General features: G+C 39.7%; 1 protein-coding gene across 10 annotated transcripts in view; it reads right to left on the bottom strand.

Moving 5' to 3' along the window:
- KIAA0586 (KIAA0586 ortholog) overlaps positions 1-20601 on the bottom strand; it is a 116021-nt gene that overhangs the window by 88173 nt on the left and 7247 nt on the right. For 6 of the 10 annotated variants that reach the window (XM_066274251.1, XM_066274249.1, XM_066274246.1 and 3 more), the window contains 7 exons: positions 19570-19639; positions 11807-11981; positions 10789-11010; positions 8075-8231; positions 6807-6974; positions 5635-5758; positions 403-535 (listed from right to left, as the gene is read on the bottom strand). In XM_066274251.1, the coding sequence (XP_066130348.1) occupies positions 403-535; positions 5635-5758; positions 6807-6974; positions 8075-8231; positions 10789-11010; positions 11807-11971 (969 nt within the window). In that variant the 5' untranslated portion in view covers positions 11972-11981; positions 19570-19639. Of the gene's footprint in view, positions 1-402; positions 536-5634; positions 5759-6806; positions 6975-8074; positions 8232-10788; positions 11011-11806; positions 11982-12224; positions 12312-19569; positions 19640-20601 lie in introns of those variants that run through there. The other 4 variants (XM_066274253.1, XM_066274254.1, XM_066274252.1 and 1 more) reach the window with 2 other exon arrangements.

The following is a 20601-nucleotide window of genomic DNA, read 5'->3' on the forward strand; positions in this document are numbered from 1 at the left end:
AGGGGGCGATGCTCTGCCCATCCTGGGCGTCACCATGTTGCGACCAGAGCCACTCTAGCGCCTGGGGCAGAGGCCACAGAGCCATCCCCAGCGCCCGGGCCATCCTTGCTCCAATGGAGCCTTGGCTGCGGGAGGGGAAGAGAGAGACAGAGAGGGAAAGCGCGGCGGAGGGGTGGAGAAGCAAATGGGCGCTTCTCCTATGTGCCCTGGCCGGGAATCGAACCCGGGTCCTCCGCACGCTAGGCCGACGCTCTACCGCTGAGCCAACCGGCCAGGGCTGATGCATCTTTTTTCAATGTTTTGTCTTCATCTTTATTCTTGCTTTCTGTCTCGATAACTCTAGTTTCTTCATAATTTTTATCTTTACTAATGATCAATTTTAATATCCTGTTGCCACTTTACCTGAAGTATGCCATTTGGTTCTTTCCTCTTTTGGCCAAGATCGTGAAGAACATTATCAGACTTCTGCACAGTCACTTTAGCTGTTACTAGTTCTTCACAGGGAGAAAATCTTTGAGAGAATAGAGTATCAGTGCTGTAAAAGATTTAAAAGTTAAGTTTCCTAAGTTGTCATAAAGGCAGAAAGCATTTGATTACATCAGTCTTTCATATATTCTTAGATGTATGAATTCTAAATGGTGTCGTATTAAAAGCATACAATGAAATTAATCAATTATACAATTAAAGATATATAAAAGAGCCCTAGCCGGTTGGTTCAGCGGTAGAGCGTCGGCCTGGCGTGCGGGGGACCCGGGTTCAATTCCCGACCAGGGCACATAAGAGAAGAGCCCATTTGCTTCTCCACCCCCCCTTTCCTCTCTGTCTCTCTCTTCCCCTCCCGCAGCCAAGGCTCCATTGGAGCGGGGATGGCCCGGGCGCTGGGGATGGCTCCTTGGCCTCTGCCCCAGGCGCTAGAGTGGCTCTGGTCGCGGCAGAGCGACGCCCCGGAGGGGCAGAGCATTGCCCCCTGGTGGGCAGAGCGTAGCCCCTGGTGGGCATGCCGGGTGGATCCCGGTCGGGCACATGCGGGAGTCTGTCTGACTGTCTCTCCCTGTTTCCAGCTTCAATTAAAAAAAAAAAAAGATATATAAAAGAATATTATAAGAGACAAAATTACTCCAACAAGACCAGTTTACACATTATTATAGGAAAAGAACAGAAAAAGATTTTACTCTGAAGAAGCTAACATGTGGAAGCACTCTCAGAATGATTAAGAACCTCTAAAAAATCCTCTTTTGCATAAAAGCAAAGAAAAACACTAGCAAAAATGGTTTAAAAAAGCTTTTTCAGAACTCTGGGAATTAAACAAAGGCTTGCAAAGCCTGAGAAACCTTAATCAAGAAAATGGCTGATTCTCAGTAAGAACAGAGAAATCTGTGGCATTTTTAACTTGTCCCATTCCTATTGCCCTTTCCCCAACTCAGTGGTAGCCTTGAAAAACAAGAGCCTCACAACCACTAAAAACGGCAGAAGGGCAGAACAGGTTTGGAGCACCTCTAAAAGTCCCATTCACAAGGTTCCTCTTTATTTGACTTGAGTCAGAGCTAGGTCAGTGAGAAACCCTATCCCCAGGTCATTTTTCAAAAACAGTGGCAATTATTCAACATCTTAACTGCCTGAGGTGGCCATGTCAGCTCAGGTAAACAAAAGAGTTGCCAATAAACTAAAAATCTAAGGAATGAGATGTCCATTATGTACCGTTAAAAAGTTCCAACACATTATTGGGGATCTAGAGTGTCACGTGCACATACAGGGATATGTGCACATGCCCAAGAAAGACCTGAGAGGGAACTAACCTCTCATTTCTGGCTGAATATAGACTTTGTGCAAGTAAGAAGTTAAGGCTAACAGAGATGCATAAACTGCCAGAGCACTGAAGTTGTGCTCTATAACACACCCTGCTTGGCAGACAAAGGGAGACTTAAACATTCAAGGGAGTTAAGGAAATCTCTTTCCAGTCATTGGCAGACATTAGCTAACCAAACAGAGACTTGCTGCATGTGACAAAGAACACAGACTTTTCAGAATAAGTCCAGGAAAGAGCATCAGGAACATCAACTAATGTTAGGAAGAGAGAGGTGGAAGAATCTAATTTCCAGAGTTGCCACATTAAACTATTTTAAATGCTAGGCCCTGGCTGGTTGGCTCAGTGGTAGAGCGTCAGCCTGGCGTGCGGAAGTCCCGGGTTCGATTCCCGGCCAGGGCACACAGGAGGGGCGCCCATCTGCTTCTCCACCCCTCCCCCTCTCCTTCCTCTCTGTCTCTCTCTTCCCCTCCTGCAGCCGAGGCTCCACTGGAGCAAAAGATGGCCCGGGCACTGGGGATGGCTCCATGGCCTCTGCCCCAGGTGCTAGAGTGGCTCTGGTTGCAACGGAGCGACGCCCCAGATGGGCAGAGCATCGTCCCCTGGTGGGCGTGCCGGGTGGATCCCGGTCGGTGCATGCGGGGATCTGTCTGACTGCCTCCCTGTTTCCAGCTTCATAAAAAAATATATATATATATATTTTTTTAAATGCTAAATTTTCAACAGAAAGTTGTGAGACACAAAAAGAAACAGGAAAGCTGGATAAACTCAGACACAGGAAAAAAAGGATAGTCAACAGAAACGGTCCTTGAGGAACCCCTAATATCAGACTTATTAGACAAAGGCTATAAATTAGCTATTACTAAGGGAAACCAAGTTCAAAAGGTAAAGGGAAGTATAACAAAGTTTCAACAAACAGAAAATAGCTATAAAGATAAAAACTATTAAAAAGTACAAATTCTGGAGTTGTAAAATACAATAACTGAAATGTAAAATTTACCTGACAGCCTGAAAAACAGAAAAAAAACAAAAAAAATGAAGACCCTCAGAGAGCTCTGGGACATCAATCAACCAGCATACCAACATACAACTCCGTCTTAGGAGATAAGTGAAAGGTTATGTGCACCATTTAACTAGATGAGAATATAATGGCCAAAAACTTCCCCAAATTAGTGAATATTAATCCACTCATCCAAGAAGCTCAACAAACTCCAAGTAGAATGAGCTCACAGAGCCATACTTAGACACACCATTTTCAAACTGTCAAAACCTAAGACACAGGGAGAATCTTGAAAGCAGTGAGAGAAAAGTGACTTGTCATATACAAAGATTCCTCAGTAAGATTAACAATTTACTTCTCATTAGAAACCAGAGTCCAGAAGGCAGTGAGATGACATATTCAAAGTGCTGAAAGAGGCCCTGGCCGGTTGGCTCAGCGGTAGAGCGTCGGCCTAGCGTGCAGAGGACCCGGGTTCGATTCCCGGCCAGGGCACACAGGAGAAGCGTCCATTTGCTTCTCCACCCCTCCGCCGCGCTTTCCTCTCTGTCTCTCTCTTCCCCTCCCGCAGCCAAGGCTCCATTGGAGCAAAGATGGCCCGGGCGCTGGGGATGGCTCTGTGGCCTCTGCCTCAGGCGCTAGAGTGGCTCTGGTTGCAACATGGCGACGCCCAGGATGGGCAGAGCATCGCCCCCTGGTGGGCAGAGTGTCGCCCCCTGGTGGGCGTGCCAGGTGGATCCCGGTCGGGCGCATGCGGGAGTCTGTCTGACTGTCTCTCCCTGTTTCCAGCTTCAGAAAAATGGAAAAAAAAAAAAAAAAAATTAAAAAAAAAAAGTGCTGAAAGAAAAAGAAAGAAACCCAAAATTCTACATCCAACAAAACTATCCTTTAAAAGTTAAAAAAAAAAGCCTGACCAGGCGGTGGCACAGTGGATAGAGTGTCAGACTGGGATGCAGAAGGACCCAGGTTCGAGACCTCAAGGTCACCCAGCTTGAGCACAGGCTCATCTGGTTTGAGCAAAAGCCCACCAGCTTGAACCCAAGGTCGCTGGCTCCAGCAAGGGGTTACTCAGTCTGCTGAAGGCCCACGGTCAAGGCACATATGAGAAAGCAATCAATGAACAACTAAGGTGTTGCAACGCACAATGAAAAACTAATGATTGATGCTTCTCATCTCTCTCCGTTCCTGTCTGTCCCTGTCTCTCCCTCTCTCTGACTCACTTTCTGTCTCTGTAAAAAAATAAATTTTTAAAAATAATAAAAAAATAAAAAGTGTAATAAAAGTTTAAAAAAAAAGAAATTAAGACATTCCAGAGAAACAAACTGAGAGAATTCATCACTAGTAAATCTACCTTACATGAAATACTAAAGGAAGTTGCTCAGAGGGGAATAAAAGGACACTAGACACTAACTCAAATCCATGTAAAGAAATAGAGTACTGGTAAAGGAAAAGTAGATATAAAAGAAAGTATAAAATGTATTTTTGTTTATAAGCCTTTTCTTTTCTTATCTGATTTAAAAGACAACTACATAATGCAATAATTATCAAACTGTATAGATAGGCTTATAATGTATAAAGATATAATCTGTATGAAATAATAGAAAGGGGGAAGGAATAAAGCTATAGTGGAGCAAAGTTTTTGAATCCTATTGATTCAACTGTAATCCCTATTGCAATCACTAAGAAAATAACAAAAAATATAGTAAAAGAAAAGCAAGGGAATTAAAATGTTATACTAGAAAACACTTACTTAATACAAAAAAAAGTCATTTTGTAGGAAAGGTAGGGTAAGAAAAGACCTAAGACAAATAGAAAACATACAGCAACATGGCAGACATTAACTTTACCTTATTGGTAATTATATTAAATTTTTTTTTTTTTTCCATTTTTCTGAAGCTGGAAACAGGGAGAGACAGTCAGACAGACTCCCGCATGCGCCCGACCGGGATCCACCCGGCACGACCACCAGGGGGCGACGCTCTGCCCACCAGGGGGCGATGCTCTGCCCATCCTGGGCGTCGCCATGTTGCGACCAGAGCCACTCTAGCGCCTGAGGCAGAGGCCACAGAGCCATCCCCAGCGCCCGGGCCATCTTTGCTCCAATGGAGCCTTGGCTGCGGGAGGGGAAGAGAGAGACAGAGAGGAAAGTGCAGCGGAGGGGCGGAGAAGCAAATGGGCGCTTCTCCTGTGTGCCCTGGCCGGGAATTGAACCCGGGTCCTCTGCACGCTAGGCCGACGCTCTACCGCTGAGCCAACCGGCCAGGGCCGGTAATTATATTAAATTTAAATGAACTAAAATATACGGTGTATCCACATGAATTTACTTCAGAATGTGGTTCATTTAGTTTTTATTGTTATAGTTTTCATGACATTCAAAATAAATAAAATTATTATGGCCTAGATTTATTTGATTTAAAATTTTTTCATGTAAAATTTGAAATATACACAAATATAGAAAGAATATAATGACTTCCATATAAACCCTTACTTAACTATAGTAACCATTCACTCATGGCTGTCCTCATTTCATTTATACTTCCAACTCCGTTTCCTTTACCCTACATTGGGTTATTTTTGAAGCAAATCTCCAGTAGCATTTCATCAAAATGAATAATATATATTCATTAGAAATTAATAATCTGCATTTTGAAAAAATTCAATGTATTCATTTTCTAACTACATTACAGAAAAGCATGAAGATATATTAACAGCAGAAAATAGCTCCTAAATCTAAGATAGTTTTTAAAAGCAATGTTAAAAATTTATTAACATTCCTAAAGAAACTTTAGAAATATAAACAAAGCTCTTTTCAATTCCAATCTCTCATTTTTACCTGTCTGTCCTCTCAGAATTCCATCCTATTTTTGACCTCGTTAGTGAGGTTTTGTCTGAAGATTCACTTATTCTTGTCAAAGAATCTTGATTATTCAAAATTTGTTCCAATAGTCCCACAGTTCCTACAGTAAGAGAAATATTTATGTAATATCATTTTTCAAGTACTAATTCATTCCTCCTTTATATAACATTTTACATATATTTATACTAAGTAGCTTCTCATGATGATAATCAACTCAATGCACTCTATAATGTAGGCTATAAATATAGTCATCAAATAAAACTAAATTTTATAACTCATGAAATCTATGTGAATAAAAGTTTAGGCTTGAATTTATTTCCATCACAGAAAAAAAGGAATTTGAAAGAGAAGTTTTTCTTCATAGCAACTATTAGTTGAATCTTCTCTAGCCTCATCTTTTTTTTTATTGATTTAAATTTATTGTGTTTACATAGATTCAAGTATCCCACCGAATACACCCCCCCACCACCGTGTTCCCCTCAACATCCCCCTTGCCCCCTACTCCCCAATGCCCACCCCCCTTTCTAGCCTCATCTTTAATGAGACTGCATAACTTTTTTGGTAAAGTTTTTTTTTAAGATTTTATTATTTTAAGAATTCCATAAAACTCCTTAAATGTGTCCAAGACAAGACTTAAATGCGTTTTAATTTATTCCAAGTATAAAACTTATACTTAACATTTTCACTTACTTTTACTAGAAGGGCTATATTTAAGGGGCTTAATTATTTCTGTGATTTATAAAAGTTAAGATATGAACACTTTTTCCAACTGAACAGAGTACTAAATGTTAAATTTCTGAGATTTATTATTGAAATTCATACCTAAAAACCATGTAAGAAAACATGCTCTAAAATGATCAGAACATTATTTATTTATTAAAAGCAAAATTTGTTCATTAAAGGTATTAGTAATAACTTGTAAAAGACGATCAGAATATATACTTATAAGCATATAACTATGCCTTCTATGAAGAATCTACAGCTTGATGAGTTGCCCAGTATCTTTTAAAGAAAAATATTAAAAATAGAGAGCTCACTATAATTACGAGGCACATTAGAAAATTATAAATACTGAATGTGTTAATCGGTTCTTAATTTGATATAGGTCTAATAAAAGTAGTGTGTGCTAATAATAATTGCTTTATTACCTGCACGGCCTGCTATCTCCATATTTTCTTTTTCTTTCACAGGATTTTCCCGCTTTGATATCCTGTCATCCTTTGAAACAGGTATAGGAGCAAACCTGCGAGGTGCTGGTATCTCCAAAAAAGATTTCTGTTTATCAAAGCCCGTATCTTCAACCACTCTTGAAGGTGCTTTAAAAAAAAAATATATATATATATATATATATATATATATATGACTTACTTTTTAAGAAATTTAAATTGCAGAGTATTACTCTTCCCTCTATTATAAAAATAAACCCAAAACTTATACAGGAAATACAAATTATTAACAAGTACATAGAAATAACTTCGTCCTCACTAGAAATCAAAAGAAATACAGATGATAAATATTTTACACTTATAGCTAACAAAACAAGAAAAAATCAGTATGATAATATTCAGTGCTAGAAACAAAAACTGGTAAGACCATCTGACACTAAGTATAGGAAGTACTAAACACTCAACAGATTATCCTTTAGTCATTTAAAATTAATATTGAAAAAATAATTGTGTAAACATGAGAAATACTTCTGACATGCTAGTAAAGTAGTAGTATGAATTGTATTTATGCTACAACTATAGGAACATAAAAATGATGTTTGCCCAAGAAAAAGCATAGGAAAATATAAAGTTTACCTTGAATTTTTAATTTTCTCATTTTAAAAATAGAAAGCACAAGGCTGGGTCATACTGACACCTAAGTTCTGGCAGTAGCTCCAACTCTTACTCTCAAGCCAGATGACCTTGACCAGGCAAGTCATCTGTCCTTCATCTTCCTCACTGCGCAACTTAAAAGTGACTCATATTACTTCACAATAGTTCTGTAAGGACCATTCACTTGCTGTAAAATGTAAAGCACCTAACAATTATGAGGAATCTTTAATATGTATGGCATGCAACAATGTACTAACAAACCAAATGTTGGGGATACTGTATTACATGGATCTGTATGTTATTTTTCCCCTCCCCCCTCTCTCACTTTCTCTCTCTCTCTTCTCTTCCCGCAGACATGGCTCAATTGAATCGAGCATGTTGGCCCTGGGCACTGAGGATAGCTCCATCGAGCCTCTGCCTCAGGTGCTAAAAATAGCTCAGTTGTGAGCATGGCCCCATATGGGGCTGCCAGGTAGATCTTGGTCGGGACACATGTGGGGTCTGTCTCTCTATCTCCCCTACTCTCACTTGAAAAAAAAAAAAAAGAAAGTTTATAGCTGACATTTTTAATTTATAGAGAACTACAATATTTTTACCTTGTTTGGAACCAAATGTGTTATGATGTGAAGATAAATTACTGCTACCAAGATTCGAAGAGTCCGGTTTAATAGAACAGTTTTCCACTGCTCTAGGAGGAGGCACAGTAACAGGCTGAAAGCTACTAGTCTTGAGCGCAGCACTAATAAAATTAGTCTAGAAGAAAATTATTTTATTAATTTCAAATTCCATTTGAAAGAGTTAGATGACAAAATAAATGGAAACTTATTAGAGGACTTAAAACAATTCATTAAGTTCAATAAACAATGAAAAGATATATATTACATGAATATCAAAACCAAACTAGCCTGACCAGGTGGTGGCACAGTGGACAGAGCGTCAGACTGGAATGCAGAGGACCAAGGTTCAAGACCCCAAGGTCACCAGCTTGAGCGCAGGCTCATCTGGTTTGAGCAAGGCTCACCAGCTTGAGCCCAAGGTCGCTGGCTTGAGCAAGGGGTTACTCGGTCTGCTGTAGCCCCACGGTCAAGGCACATATGAGAAAGCAATCAATGAACAACTAAGGTGTTGCAACGCGCAACAAAAAACTAATGATTGACGCTTCTCATCTCTCCATTTCTGTCTGTCTGTCCCTGTCTATCCCTCTCTCTGAGTCTCTCTCTGTCTCTGTAAAAAAAGAAAAACAAAACAAAACAAAAAACCCAAACTACCTTCAGTGCATCAGATCTGGTCTATTCTCATATTTCATGCAACTATCCACTGTAGCAGTGATGACACTAGAAGGATACAGTATCATAAAGGTCTGGATTCAGTCTGGCTCTGTGGTGTGACCTTGATCATTTTATTTAACCATTCTAAACCTCGGTTTCTTTTTTTCTAATTCAGGGATGACTCAGGAGACACCGAAACAAGTGAGGAGATGACCAGAAGAAAGAGGAACTTTCTTTAAAACAGATAATTTAAAACCAAAACATTTCGTCCTTTATATTCTGGATAATTTTGTTTAAAGTAAAGGTTTAAAAACCATTCCTGGTAAGCACTCAAATAGTAGCCATACTTAATAGCAGAAATAATATACTGCTCACAAAAATTAGGGGATATTTCAAAATGAATATGAAGCAATAAAAAAAGAAGCATTTGGGTTTTTTTGTTTTGTTTTTTTCTTACAAAGACAGAGAGAGAGTCAGAGGGATAGACAGGGACAGACAGACAGGAACAGAGAGATGAGAAGCATCAATCATTAGTTTTTCATTGCACGTTACGACTTCTTAGTTGTTCATTGATTGCTTTCTCATATGTGCCTTGACCGCAGGCCTTCAGCAGACTGAATAACCCCTTGCTGGAGCCAGCGACCCTGGGTCCAAGCTGGTGAGCTTTTGCTCAAGCCAGATGAGCCCGCGCTCAAGCTGGCGACCTCAGGGTCTTGAACCTGGGTCCTTCCACATCCCAGTCTAACGCTCTATCCACTGCGCCACTGCCTGGTCAGGCTGGGTTTTTTTTATTAAACAAGAACACCATAAAAGCAAACAACAAGTCAAACAAAGTTCTATTATGCAAATAGATACAAAACCAACTTTTATTTCATTGGTGAAAATGCACTATACAAAAGGCTGAAAGTACTGGAGTATCTGCATGTTCCCTGGTCCCCTAATTTGTATATATATGCACTTATATATAAATGGAAACTATAGCATAACTGTTTATGGCACTGCTTATTAAGATATCAGAAATGTATAAGTATCTTACCTAATAATACTGATTTCAAAAGTTTTATGCAGAGTAAAGAGAAACCTAAAAACATTCATAGTATTACAGAATTCTTATAGATGTATAGAGATTTCTCTATATAAAATAGATGGAACTCAATAAATTTCATTTCATTAAGCATTTATTGAACTACTAATAAACCTACATGTCACTGAAACTTTAGTTTTCTGTAATTATAAGCTTTATAAATAAAACGTCTGAACCAGCAAAGATTTCATTCTTTCAAAATTTGAAATTCAATAAATTATGGATTATTAATAAAAGGATGGATGAATGGCAGACAGAAAAGTAGGACCTTCTCTTTAAGAAATCAATGTGCTTTTCAAATGTTCTGAACAAAAACAAACAAACAAAAAAACACAGTATTTTCCAGGTAAATAAATCAAGGATCAAGAAACCAGAAGGCCCTGGCCAGTTGGCTCAGTGGTAGAGCATTAGCTCAGCATGTGGATGTCCCAGATTCAATTCCCAGTCAGGGCACAGAGAAGTGACCATCTGCTTCTCTACCCCTTCCCCCTTCCCTTTCTCTCTCTCTCTCTCTATCTCTTCTCCCACAGCCATGGCTCAATTGGTTCAAGTGCTTTAGAATGATTACAGAGCTTTTGATTCCCAGATCCCACCTCAGTCCTGCTGTCTCAGGATCTGTGAGGTACTGAAAGTGTATTTTTATAAAGCTCTCCAAGTGATGCTGATACCCATTCCCAGGCTCAGAAACACTGATGGAATAAATGATTGCAATCTGGTATAAACCCTTAAAAATAGTATGAACAGAAATATCACAAAAGAGGTCTTATAAAACTAGTGACGTTTTAACTAGAACATGCAGAGTTCTCCACATAGAGGGGAAGAATGATGAATAAGCAGTCATTATTTAAGAACTAAAACTGTTACAATCAAATGAGCTATTATAATTGTCAATGAATATTAGATTAGAGATCCAAGTGATAAAAGACCATGGGGTGTGTGCTGGCTTCGTTATAGATACCTGAATATCTATCTGTTGCTGCTGTAGTTTTTCAAGATGCCTGATGTGCTGCTCCATAAACACACTCATTTGCTTTTCATGATCATGACAATGTAGTTTCTCATGTTTATTCTGAATGCTCGTGTGCTGCTCTGTAACACGCTGTAACTGTTTATCAGTCTCCTGTAATTTATTAAGCAATTCTGTAACAGAATTGACCTTTGCCTCCAAATCACTCTGCACCTAAGACAATAAAAATATCAGAAGATATCAAAAATATGCTCAACTACTGGAAAGGTTATTTAAAGCAATTGCTATTGAAAAATGATCAAACCAGATTTCTACCTTCTAAATCTCTCTCACAGAAATAAAAGGCACAACATAGCTATCCTTAAGTAGATCTTTCCTCTCATTAAAAAAAAGGAAAAGTCTGCCACATAAGTTTTATAATGCCAGAAATAAAATATTTAAATGGAAATTAAAAAGAAGGAAATAGCAGAACAAAGTAGTTTTTGGTACTTCATTAATCTCAGGCTGAGTTAGGTCAGCAGCCTGGACTTCTAGTCTTGGCTCTGTCACCTATTAGCTCTGGGACTTTGTGCTACTCTGGCCTGTTGCTCAATTTTCTCATTTACAAACAGAGGGCGTTGGCATAGATGATTTGTAAGGTTCCCTCTAGCTCTAAAATAAGAATGGCTGGCTGTCCTGGGTGGCCAGGACTGAGGGTTCCCAAGATGAAATCTTTTCAGTGCTAAAAACTGGGAAAGTCTTGGGTTCTCTAGCATTTGCACAGCAACCAGGGGGTAAGTCTTCCAACTCTCGGGAGCTAATGCACCACCACACACAAGTAACTTACTTCAAATTGAGAGCAACTAGACTGTCCCTAACCTAGAAACACAACAATTGAACACCTTAAAAATGGCATGAACAGAAATACCACAAAAGATATTGAACACAATCATTTATAGAATCAGTTCCTAATAAGTATTTTCACATTCTACAAAGTAGTCAGGAATGAATATTTAGGGAGAAATTATACTTTTATCAGTGGAGCTGCTGTTGCAATGGCGGCAGCAGTCGCTGCGGCCACAGTTGTAGCAGAATCAATGCCACTGGGTGAAGTTCTGGTCTCCAGAGCAACAGCATCCTTTTCTGCGCCTGCATCCTCTAAAAGCTGCACCTTTACTTCCTTAAAAACAGGCATGCTCTGAGATCTGTAAATAAAAAGGGAATAAAAATATATTCAGTAAGCTACCTTGAACCATTTCAAGAAACAGCTACAGTGGTAATCTGCTGACAATGGGTTTTCTTGGTTTTTTTAACCAAGAAAGATGCAATTTCCTTATCACATCTTTCAGGCATTTGGTTAGTGAAATCTACTAAGGCTTAGGTCACTAAACACTAAAGAAAGAAAATCATTTCTCAAAGGCAGTGATATTTCAGAAAGTAAGACTTACACATGAGAAAGAGACATAGCACAATTACAAAGATATATATGGGGTCCTTGGCTAGACAGTCTTGACATACGATGTTTCGAGTTTACGATTCTCACTTCCATAAAAACTGTAAAAAATTGAGACATGAGTGTTTCGGCTTATGCCATCATATGCCACACAGTACTTATGGACTATGTGGGCAAACAACTTAGGTTGTATGCTGCAGAAGAACACGCAGTATTCTTTTTCTGTAGCTTAGTTGTGTTTTTATGTTCTAGATTATGATTTTATAACTGTGTTAGGATAGGTAAGTGACTTAGGCTAGGGTGTGCTTCGACCTACACCAAAAATTTGGGTTACATCACTATTGTAGGAACGGAACTATGTCATAACCCAAGGACCCCCATAATCATAAAGTACAAATTTAAAACAGAAAAAGGCTCTAAGAATTCAAGTACCAAGTTTTAGTCCCAAAGGAAGACAACCCAAGGACTGTTAAACTGCTGAAAAAGTTTTTTGAATTGTAGCTCATTTTGCATTAATATTAAAATGTCACACAATTAATTAAAATGGGCACAAAGCATTATTAAACAGCCTGAATTAAAAAAGAGTCCACCAAATGTGGCTTTCCTGCAGTTGGGATAACAACGCAGGGGGGAATATCCCCGGGTGGGCTCAAACCACCAACCTTTCAGCTGACAGCCAGATGCACTAACTGATCACACCACAGTACACTTGAAACTTATACATATAATTTTATTAACCAATGTCACCTTAATAAATATAATAAGAAAGAAAAATAAATGAGCCCAGAAAATATATACATTATTTGCAATTAGGCCTTTCATTAAATACTAAAAATAAGACTGGTCAATTTTGCTCTATATTTAGCCCATGGAAGACAATGATCCACACCACTGCCAAAGTCCCAAGTAAAAGAATCTAAGACCAGCAGGAATGCACTCCATCCTCAGATGCAGGACGTTCCCCCTCGATTTTTTAAAGCAGACACAGCTCTCCAACTTACTCCTCTTTGATATTTCCGCATTTCTACAAGAGTATCATTTTTCTCTGTCACAAAATTTTGAAGTTATCTTGGCTTCTCTATCTTCTGCTTAACCTTCTCATACCCACCTGAGTCATCAAGGTTGTTTGTTCATTATTTCATCACAATTGCAGAAACATTGTCACAGAATTACAGAAGCAGAAGGAACACAGTAGGCAATCTATTCTAATTTCCTGATTTTGCAGATGAAGAAATCGAGCTCCCCAGAGGTAATGGGATTTAGTTGATCAAAGTCACAGAACTGGTAAGAGCTGTTAAGGGCTGTTCCCAGCCATCTTCCCAGGACACTTAGCCTTCTCTCTCAGAACAGCACCACTGCCTTATTACTTCTCCCTCTCCAGTGAAAAATACTTGATCACCTCTTGCCAACTCTTTTCATTCTTCCAGTTTTTATTTGTTTAAAAACTTCCCACACACACATATATATATATATATATATATATATATATATATATATATATATATATATATATTTTTTTTTTTTTTTTTTTTTTTTGTATTTTTCTGAAGCTGGAAACGGGGAGAGACAGTCAGACTCCCCGCATGCGCCCGACCGCGATTCACCCGGCATGCCCACCAGGGGGCGATACTCTGCCCACCAGGGGCAATGCTCTGCCCCTCTGGGGCGTCGCTCTGTTGCAACCAGAGCCACTCTAGCGCCTGGGGCAGAGGCCAAGGAGCCATCCCCAGCGACCGGGCCATCTTTGCTCCAATGGAGCCTCAGCTGCGGTAGGGGAAGAGAGAGACAGAGAGGAAGGAGAGGGGGAGGGATGGAGAAGCAGATGGGCGCTTCTCCTGTGTGCCCTGGCCGGGAATCGAACCCAGGACTTCTACACACCAGGCCGATGCTCTAGCACTGAGCCAACCGGCCAGGGCCTTCCCACAAATATTTTGCAACCATTCAAAATCTAAAATTGTTCCTTATAGGCAAATGAATAGGCTAATTTCTTCATCCTCTGGCCCTGCCGTAGCTTCCTGCGTATTCACAAATTCCTGTTTCCTATTCACAAAAATCCACTCCACTCCCACAGCTGACTCCATGCTTTTGCTCATTCCATTCTCTCAACCTTCCCCCCCTTATATATAACCTTCTCCTTCTTTAAGATCCAACGTCAGTCTCACCTTTTTAAATAAGCCTATCCTTATAACACTTCCTCTTGACCTCTCCTTTCAATAACTCCTTTTATTTTTATCACCTATATCACACAACTGACACTTGACAGTCATCAGTCAGCCATGCCATGGTTTAAATATCTGTACAGAACAGTTTAATAATATCTCAAACGCAATGCTGTCTCCTATGAGTTCTATTTACTTATTCCTCCATCTGGGGTAGAGACAGGGGGAAGGGAACTTCTTCAATAACCAATAGCAACTATCAAAGAGCTAAGCACAGAGCAGGTGCTCATACAGGTATATTTAACTGACTGAGTAGTGTACTAGGAAAACATAATTCAGATATTTCCTCTCATTTCTGTCTGAAACCTGAATACAACCTACCCTTTAAAATCTCATTCTGCCTGACCTGTGGTAGCGCAGTAGATAAAGCATCGACCTGGAATGCTGAGGTCACTGGTTCAGAACCCTGGGCTTGCCTGGTCAAGGCACATATGGGAGTTGATCCTTCCTGCTCCTCCCTTCTCTCTCCCTCTCTCTCTCTTTCCTGTCTAAAATGAATAAAGTCTTTTTAAAAATAAATAAATAAAAAATAAATAAATAAAATCTCATTCTACATTAATAGGCTAACTGACCAACAAGAGAAATAACATTAAAAGGCTAGACATCAACTTCTTTATAGGCTTTTAAATTTCATTTTTTCCAATTATCAAACTAATAAACATTCAATGTAGCAAATATAAACAGCTCTAAGTGTAAAAAAACTGGGAAAATACACATAACTCTCCCATTTCCTTCTAGTCTTTAAAAAAAATTTTTTCCCAATGATTTGAGAGAGAAAGAAGCTTCAACTCACCATTCCACTTCAGTCATTCCATTTAGCTGTGCACTCGTTTGTTGCTTCTTGTACATACCCTGACAGGGGACTGAAACCCTCAACCTCAGCACTCCAGGGCAACACTCTACCCACTCAACCACACGGCCATGGCCTACTCTTTTTTAAAACAACTTTTTCAGCCCTAGCTGGTTGGCTCAGTGGTAGAGCGTGTGGCTAGCTTACTAGCTCCGCATGACTCTTAAGAGTGTGGAGTTCTCAGTCCTATCTTAGGCCATCTTTCTTCTCATTCTCACACTCTCACAGTCACTGCAACCATTTCTGGAGCTTAGCCTACCATCTACATACAGATGACTCTGAATCTGGATTTCCCTCTTGGGACTTGACTTTTATATTCAATTTTCTACCTGACAATTTTTTTACCTGTATGTCTCATAGGTAACCCAAATCCCTGCCTGCACCCAAATTAAATTTATTCCTCCCCACGATTCTATCTTAAGGATTTCCTTTCTCAAAGAATCATACTACTGACCATACATTATACAAGCCAAAAATCTCGATTCATCATTTCCTGTCAATTCTATCTCCAAATTATCTTCCAACTCTGTCTCCTCCTCGCCAACACAGCATGATCCTCACCCTCTTGCACCACTCCTCACTGGATTCAGGACTAATCTAACCCATCTCTCAAAGATATCCCTGAAAAAATGTATGGCTGATTGATTTCCTGGGCTCCAGTCCAGCCCTTTCCCAACCCTCTCTTTGATACTGCTACCTGAGTAAGCCTTTAAAACTTTTCAGTAATTTGCCATTTCTCTTAAAATCCAAACTTCTTAAAAGGAGTTCATAACCTTGCCCCTAGCTTACCTGTCCAGCCAAGTGTTAGGACATTCTCTCCTAGTTCTAGAACAGGGGTCCCCAAACTTTTTATACGGGGGGCCAGTTCACTGTCCCTCAGACCATTGGAGGGCCGGACTATAAAAGAAAACTATGAACAAATCCCTATGCACACTGCACATATCTTATTTTAAAGTAAAAAAACAAAATGGAAACAAATACAATACTTGAAATAAAGAACAAGTAAATGTAAATCAACAAACTAACCAGTATTTCAGTGGGAACTATGCTCCTCTCACTGACCACCAATGAAAGAGGTGCCCCTTCTGGAAGTGTGGCGAGGGCCGGATAAATGGCCTCAGGGGGACACATACAGCCTGCAGGTCATAGTTTGGGGACCCCTGTTCTAGAAACTCTGGCCAGATTCTTCATTCCTAAAAGGCTCTAGTCTATTACCTTTTATTATTATAGCTTTACAGCAGGGGTCCCCAAACTTTTTACACAGGGGGCCAGTTCACTGTCCCTCAGACCGTTGGAGGGCCGGACTATAAAAAAAACTATGAACAAATTCCTATGCACACTGCACATATCTTATTTAAAGTAAAAAGACAAAACGGAACAAATACAATATTTAAAATAAAGAACAAGTAAATTTAAATCAACAAACTGACCAATATTTCAATGGGAACTATGCTCCTCTCACTGACCACCAATGAAAGAGGTACCCTTCCAGAAGTGCAGCGAGGGCTGGATAAATGGCCTCAGGAGGCCGCATGTGGCCCGCGGGCCATAGTTTGGGGACCCCTGCTTTACAGCACATTATGATATCAAATAGGGCCAATTTCCCATCATTCCATTTTTGTTTTTCCCAAATGAGCTATTCTAAATGGTATGCATTCTACAGGTATGTATTCTTTTTTTTTTTTGTATTTTTTCTGAAGCTGGAAACGAGGAGGCAGTCAGACAGACTCCTGCATGCGCCCGACCGGGATCCACCTGGCATGCCCACCAGGGGGCGATGCTCTGCCCATCTGGGGTGTCGCTCTGTTGCGACCAGAGCCACTCTAGTGCCTGAGGCAGAGGCCATGGAGCCATCCCCAGTGCCCGTGCCATCTTTGCTACAATGGAGCCTCGGCTGCAGGAGGGGAAGAGAGAGACAGAGAGGAAGGAGAGGGGAAGGGGTGAAGAAGCAGATGGGCGCTTCTCCTGTGTACCCTGGCCAGGAATCGAACCTGGGACTTCTGCACACCAGGCCAACGCTCTACCACTGAGCCAACCAGCCAGGGCCTAGGTATGTATTCTTAACTTTATATGCACATATTCTCAACTGTATGTCCTTCTAGGTAAATTTTAGAATCACTTTGCCAAATTCCATCTACCATTTTTTTTAAAAATCAAGTGACACAGATTACAGAGAAATGTATTTCTTTAGATACAGACTGTCTTTTAACCCAACATGAGAGTCATCTTTATAGTTCTGATTCAACTATTATTCTCTGTTTGCAATTATTGTCTCAGAGTTGTTGTTTTTTTCCTTTATAAAAAAAAATTCTAAAACGGGGAGCTAACTACTGTCAGGAGATAAGAAGGGAAGTGTTCACAGTCCTCTCCCTGTCTGCTTGTTTGTGAACAACTTCTCCCTCAGGTCTGCGAGTCCTGAGAGGTCTGAGAGATTTCAGTGCGGAAGCCCTGATTTGAAGACAAGTTGATAACATCCCTGTTGTGGTTACGAGCAGTCACTTCTCTTGGAGAACAACTGGATAAAACTGGCGACTTTCTGCCCAACTGAATCAGCTGTAATCCAGTTTTTAGTTCAAGTAGAGAATTTGGGAGACTGCACCACACCTCATGCCTTTTCTTATACATTAAAAAACCCCAGTATACAATATAACATCCAACTTACTTTCCTAACCACCATGCCACATGTTGGGAATTGCAGGCTGAACAACCAGCTGTGAACCTGGTGGGCTCAGCTCACACTTCTGTAGTTTAGAGACAGTATTTATTTTTGTTAGTCCAGTGTTTCCCAAGCATAACAAATATACAATGGATAACTAGGTGAAAAAAGAATAATTTTTTTTATTTTAGTACTTGTGTATTTAATTGTGTTATTAGTAATATTAATTGCCAAATTTCAGAAGTAATATAAAATTTCCTTTCTGAATAAAGTGAGAGTTAAAAGTAAAATTTCTCCTGTTTTCTAAAAGATTTTCCATGGTGCTCTGGTTCAGGTGTAGAATACAGTGAGCCTAAGAATATGGATCTCATTCCATCCCCACTAATGACAAAAATAATAAAAATTGCCTCCAGAGTAGTGAATGTATTATTTCATGTTTATCATGGTGCTGTTGACAGGGTTGGTTTTGTATTTTATTGGTAATTAAGATAAAGTTGAGCCTGACCTGTGGTGGCACAGTGGATAAAGTATCGACCTGGAATGCTGAGGTCACTGGTTTGAAACCCTAGTCATGCCTGGTCCAGGCACATATAGGAAGCAACTATTATGAGTCAATGCTTCCTGCTTCTCCCTCCTCTTTCTCTCCCTCTCTCCTCTCTCTAAAAATTAATAAATAAAGGCCCTGGCCGGTTGGCTCAGTGGTAGAGCGTCGGCCTGGCGTGCAGGAGTCCCGGGTTCGATTCCCGGCCAGGGCACACAGGAGAAGCGCCCATCTGCTTCTCCACTCCTCCCCCTCTCCTTCCTCTCTGTCTCTCTCTTCCCCTCCCGCAGCCAAGGCTCCATTGGAGCAAAGTTGGCCCTGGCGCTGGGGACGGCTCCATGGCTTCTGCCTCAGGCACTAGAGTGGCTCTGGTCACAACAGAGTGACGCCCAAGATGGGCAGAGCATCGCCCCCTGGTGGGCATGCCAGGTGGATCCCGGTCAGGAGCATGCAGGAGTCTATCTGACTGCCTCCCCGTTTCCAACTTCAGAAAAATGCAGAAGAAAAAGGAAAAATAAATAAATAAATAAAAATTAATAAATAAAATTTTTTAAAAAAAATAACAAAGTTGAAAGGGAGCATTTTTAGGTGGAAAGTAGCCTTGGTCTCCCTTCATTCCATCCAGATACTAACCTTGTCCCTTTCTGAGATCTTGACCAGGAAAAGTCTAAATATCCTTCAATGGTAAATAATCGGCATTATGTATTTGGAACTACCAACTACTGCTACAAGTAGTATAGTGATGTGACTAAGAGCACAGGCTCTAAAGCCTGACTGCCTATGTTTGTACTCTAGCCTAGTGTCTACCTGCTAAATGACAAGGAAAAAAATCAATCTCTCTGTGACTTGATTTCCTCATCTGTAAAATGGGAATTCTGTAAAATTGGGATGGCAACAGAATGTATTTCATTGGATTTTTTAAGTATTAATGCTTTATACACATTATCATACAATACATATTTCACACATTGAAATGAAAGTTTTTCCTATACTCAAAGTCTAAGTGAAGATGATTTTAGAGAACCTCATGAAAACACAAGAAATGGCTCATCAATTTTCTGTAAGTGAACTTACTTCTGCTTTAAAACTTCCCTTAGAGCATCCTTCTGTCTCACAGTGTACTGAGAAATAAAGATGTCATTTTCTGCAAATCAAAACATAAAAATATACTTCATAGTCCTGAAAATGTGTTAAATTTCAATAAGCTACTGAAAAATACCTTTTTTAACTAAAAGAATATTTAAGATTTCAGCAATTAGGAGTTCACAGTTTAAAAGAGGCAAGATACAAGTGACTAAATAACAATAATCAAAACCTAAGACCCTGGGAAAGAAACTATCAAAGAAACCTTGGGCCAAATTGGAAACTTTTGCTCAAATTCTAAAGAGAAAACTTCTAAAACAAAGTAAAACCAACTTCTTTAAAAAATGTCATTAAGTAAAATTTTCAAAGTATATTTTTAATCTACTATCTTAAAGACTATCCAAAACTCGAATTCAAAAATTATAAACAGGTTTCTAATATCAGACCTATGCATAGGTTGGTACTAATAAAATTACCTTTATCATTGCAACTCCTTATCTGGATTTTAGAGATTCTATCAATGGCTTAGTTTAGAAGAAAATACTAATTAAAACAAAAATAACAAGAAAAAACTCTGAGGCTTTTAATGATTTTCTGAAAAATCAATGAATATCCAAAAATTCAAAAATTTTATCCTTCTGAAGGAAATTTCAATACTTCTAAGCTATCGGCTGATAATAAGTGTTAACTTCCTTAAAAAAAGCCAGAGACTAACAATGCAGTAGAAGGCATCTAGGAATATAAAGACTCCTACAAATTAGTAAAAGCACAGCACATAAAAATGTAATTCAAAAAAAACATGGATGAACCATGAAGATATGCTGATATGTCAATCACAACAGTCAGATGCTGTAGATTCCATTTATATGAGGTCCAGTGAAATTCATAGAGACAGCAAGTAGAATGGTAGTTGCTAGGGATTGGAGGGGGATGGAGAGCTGGTGTCAGTGAATAGTACAGAGGTCCAGTTGAGGAAGATGAGAAAGTTCTGGACATAGATGGTTGTAATTGATAGCTGCCCAA

This window comes from Saccopteryx bilineata, chromosome 4, assembly GCF_036850765.1.
Source record: "Saccopteryx bilineata isolate mSacBil1 chromosome 4, mSacBil1_pri_phased_curated, whole genome shotgun sequence".
Taxonomy (NCBI): Eukaryota; Metazoa; Chordata; class Mammalia; order Chiroptera; family Emballonuridae; genus Saccopteryx; species Saccopteryx bilineata.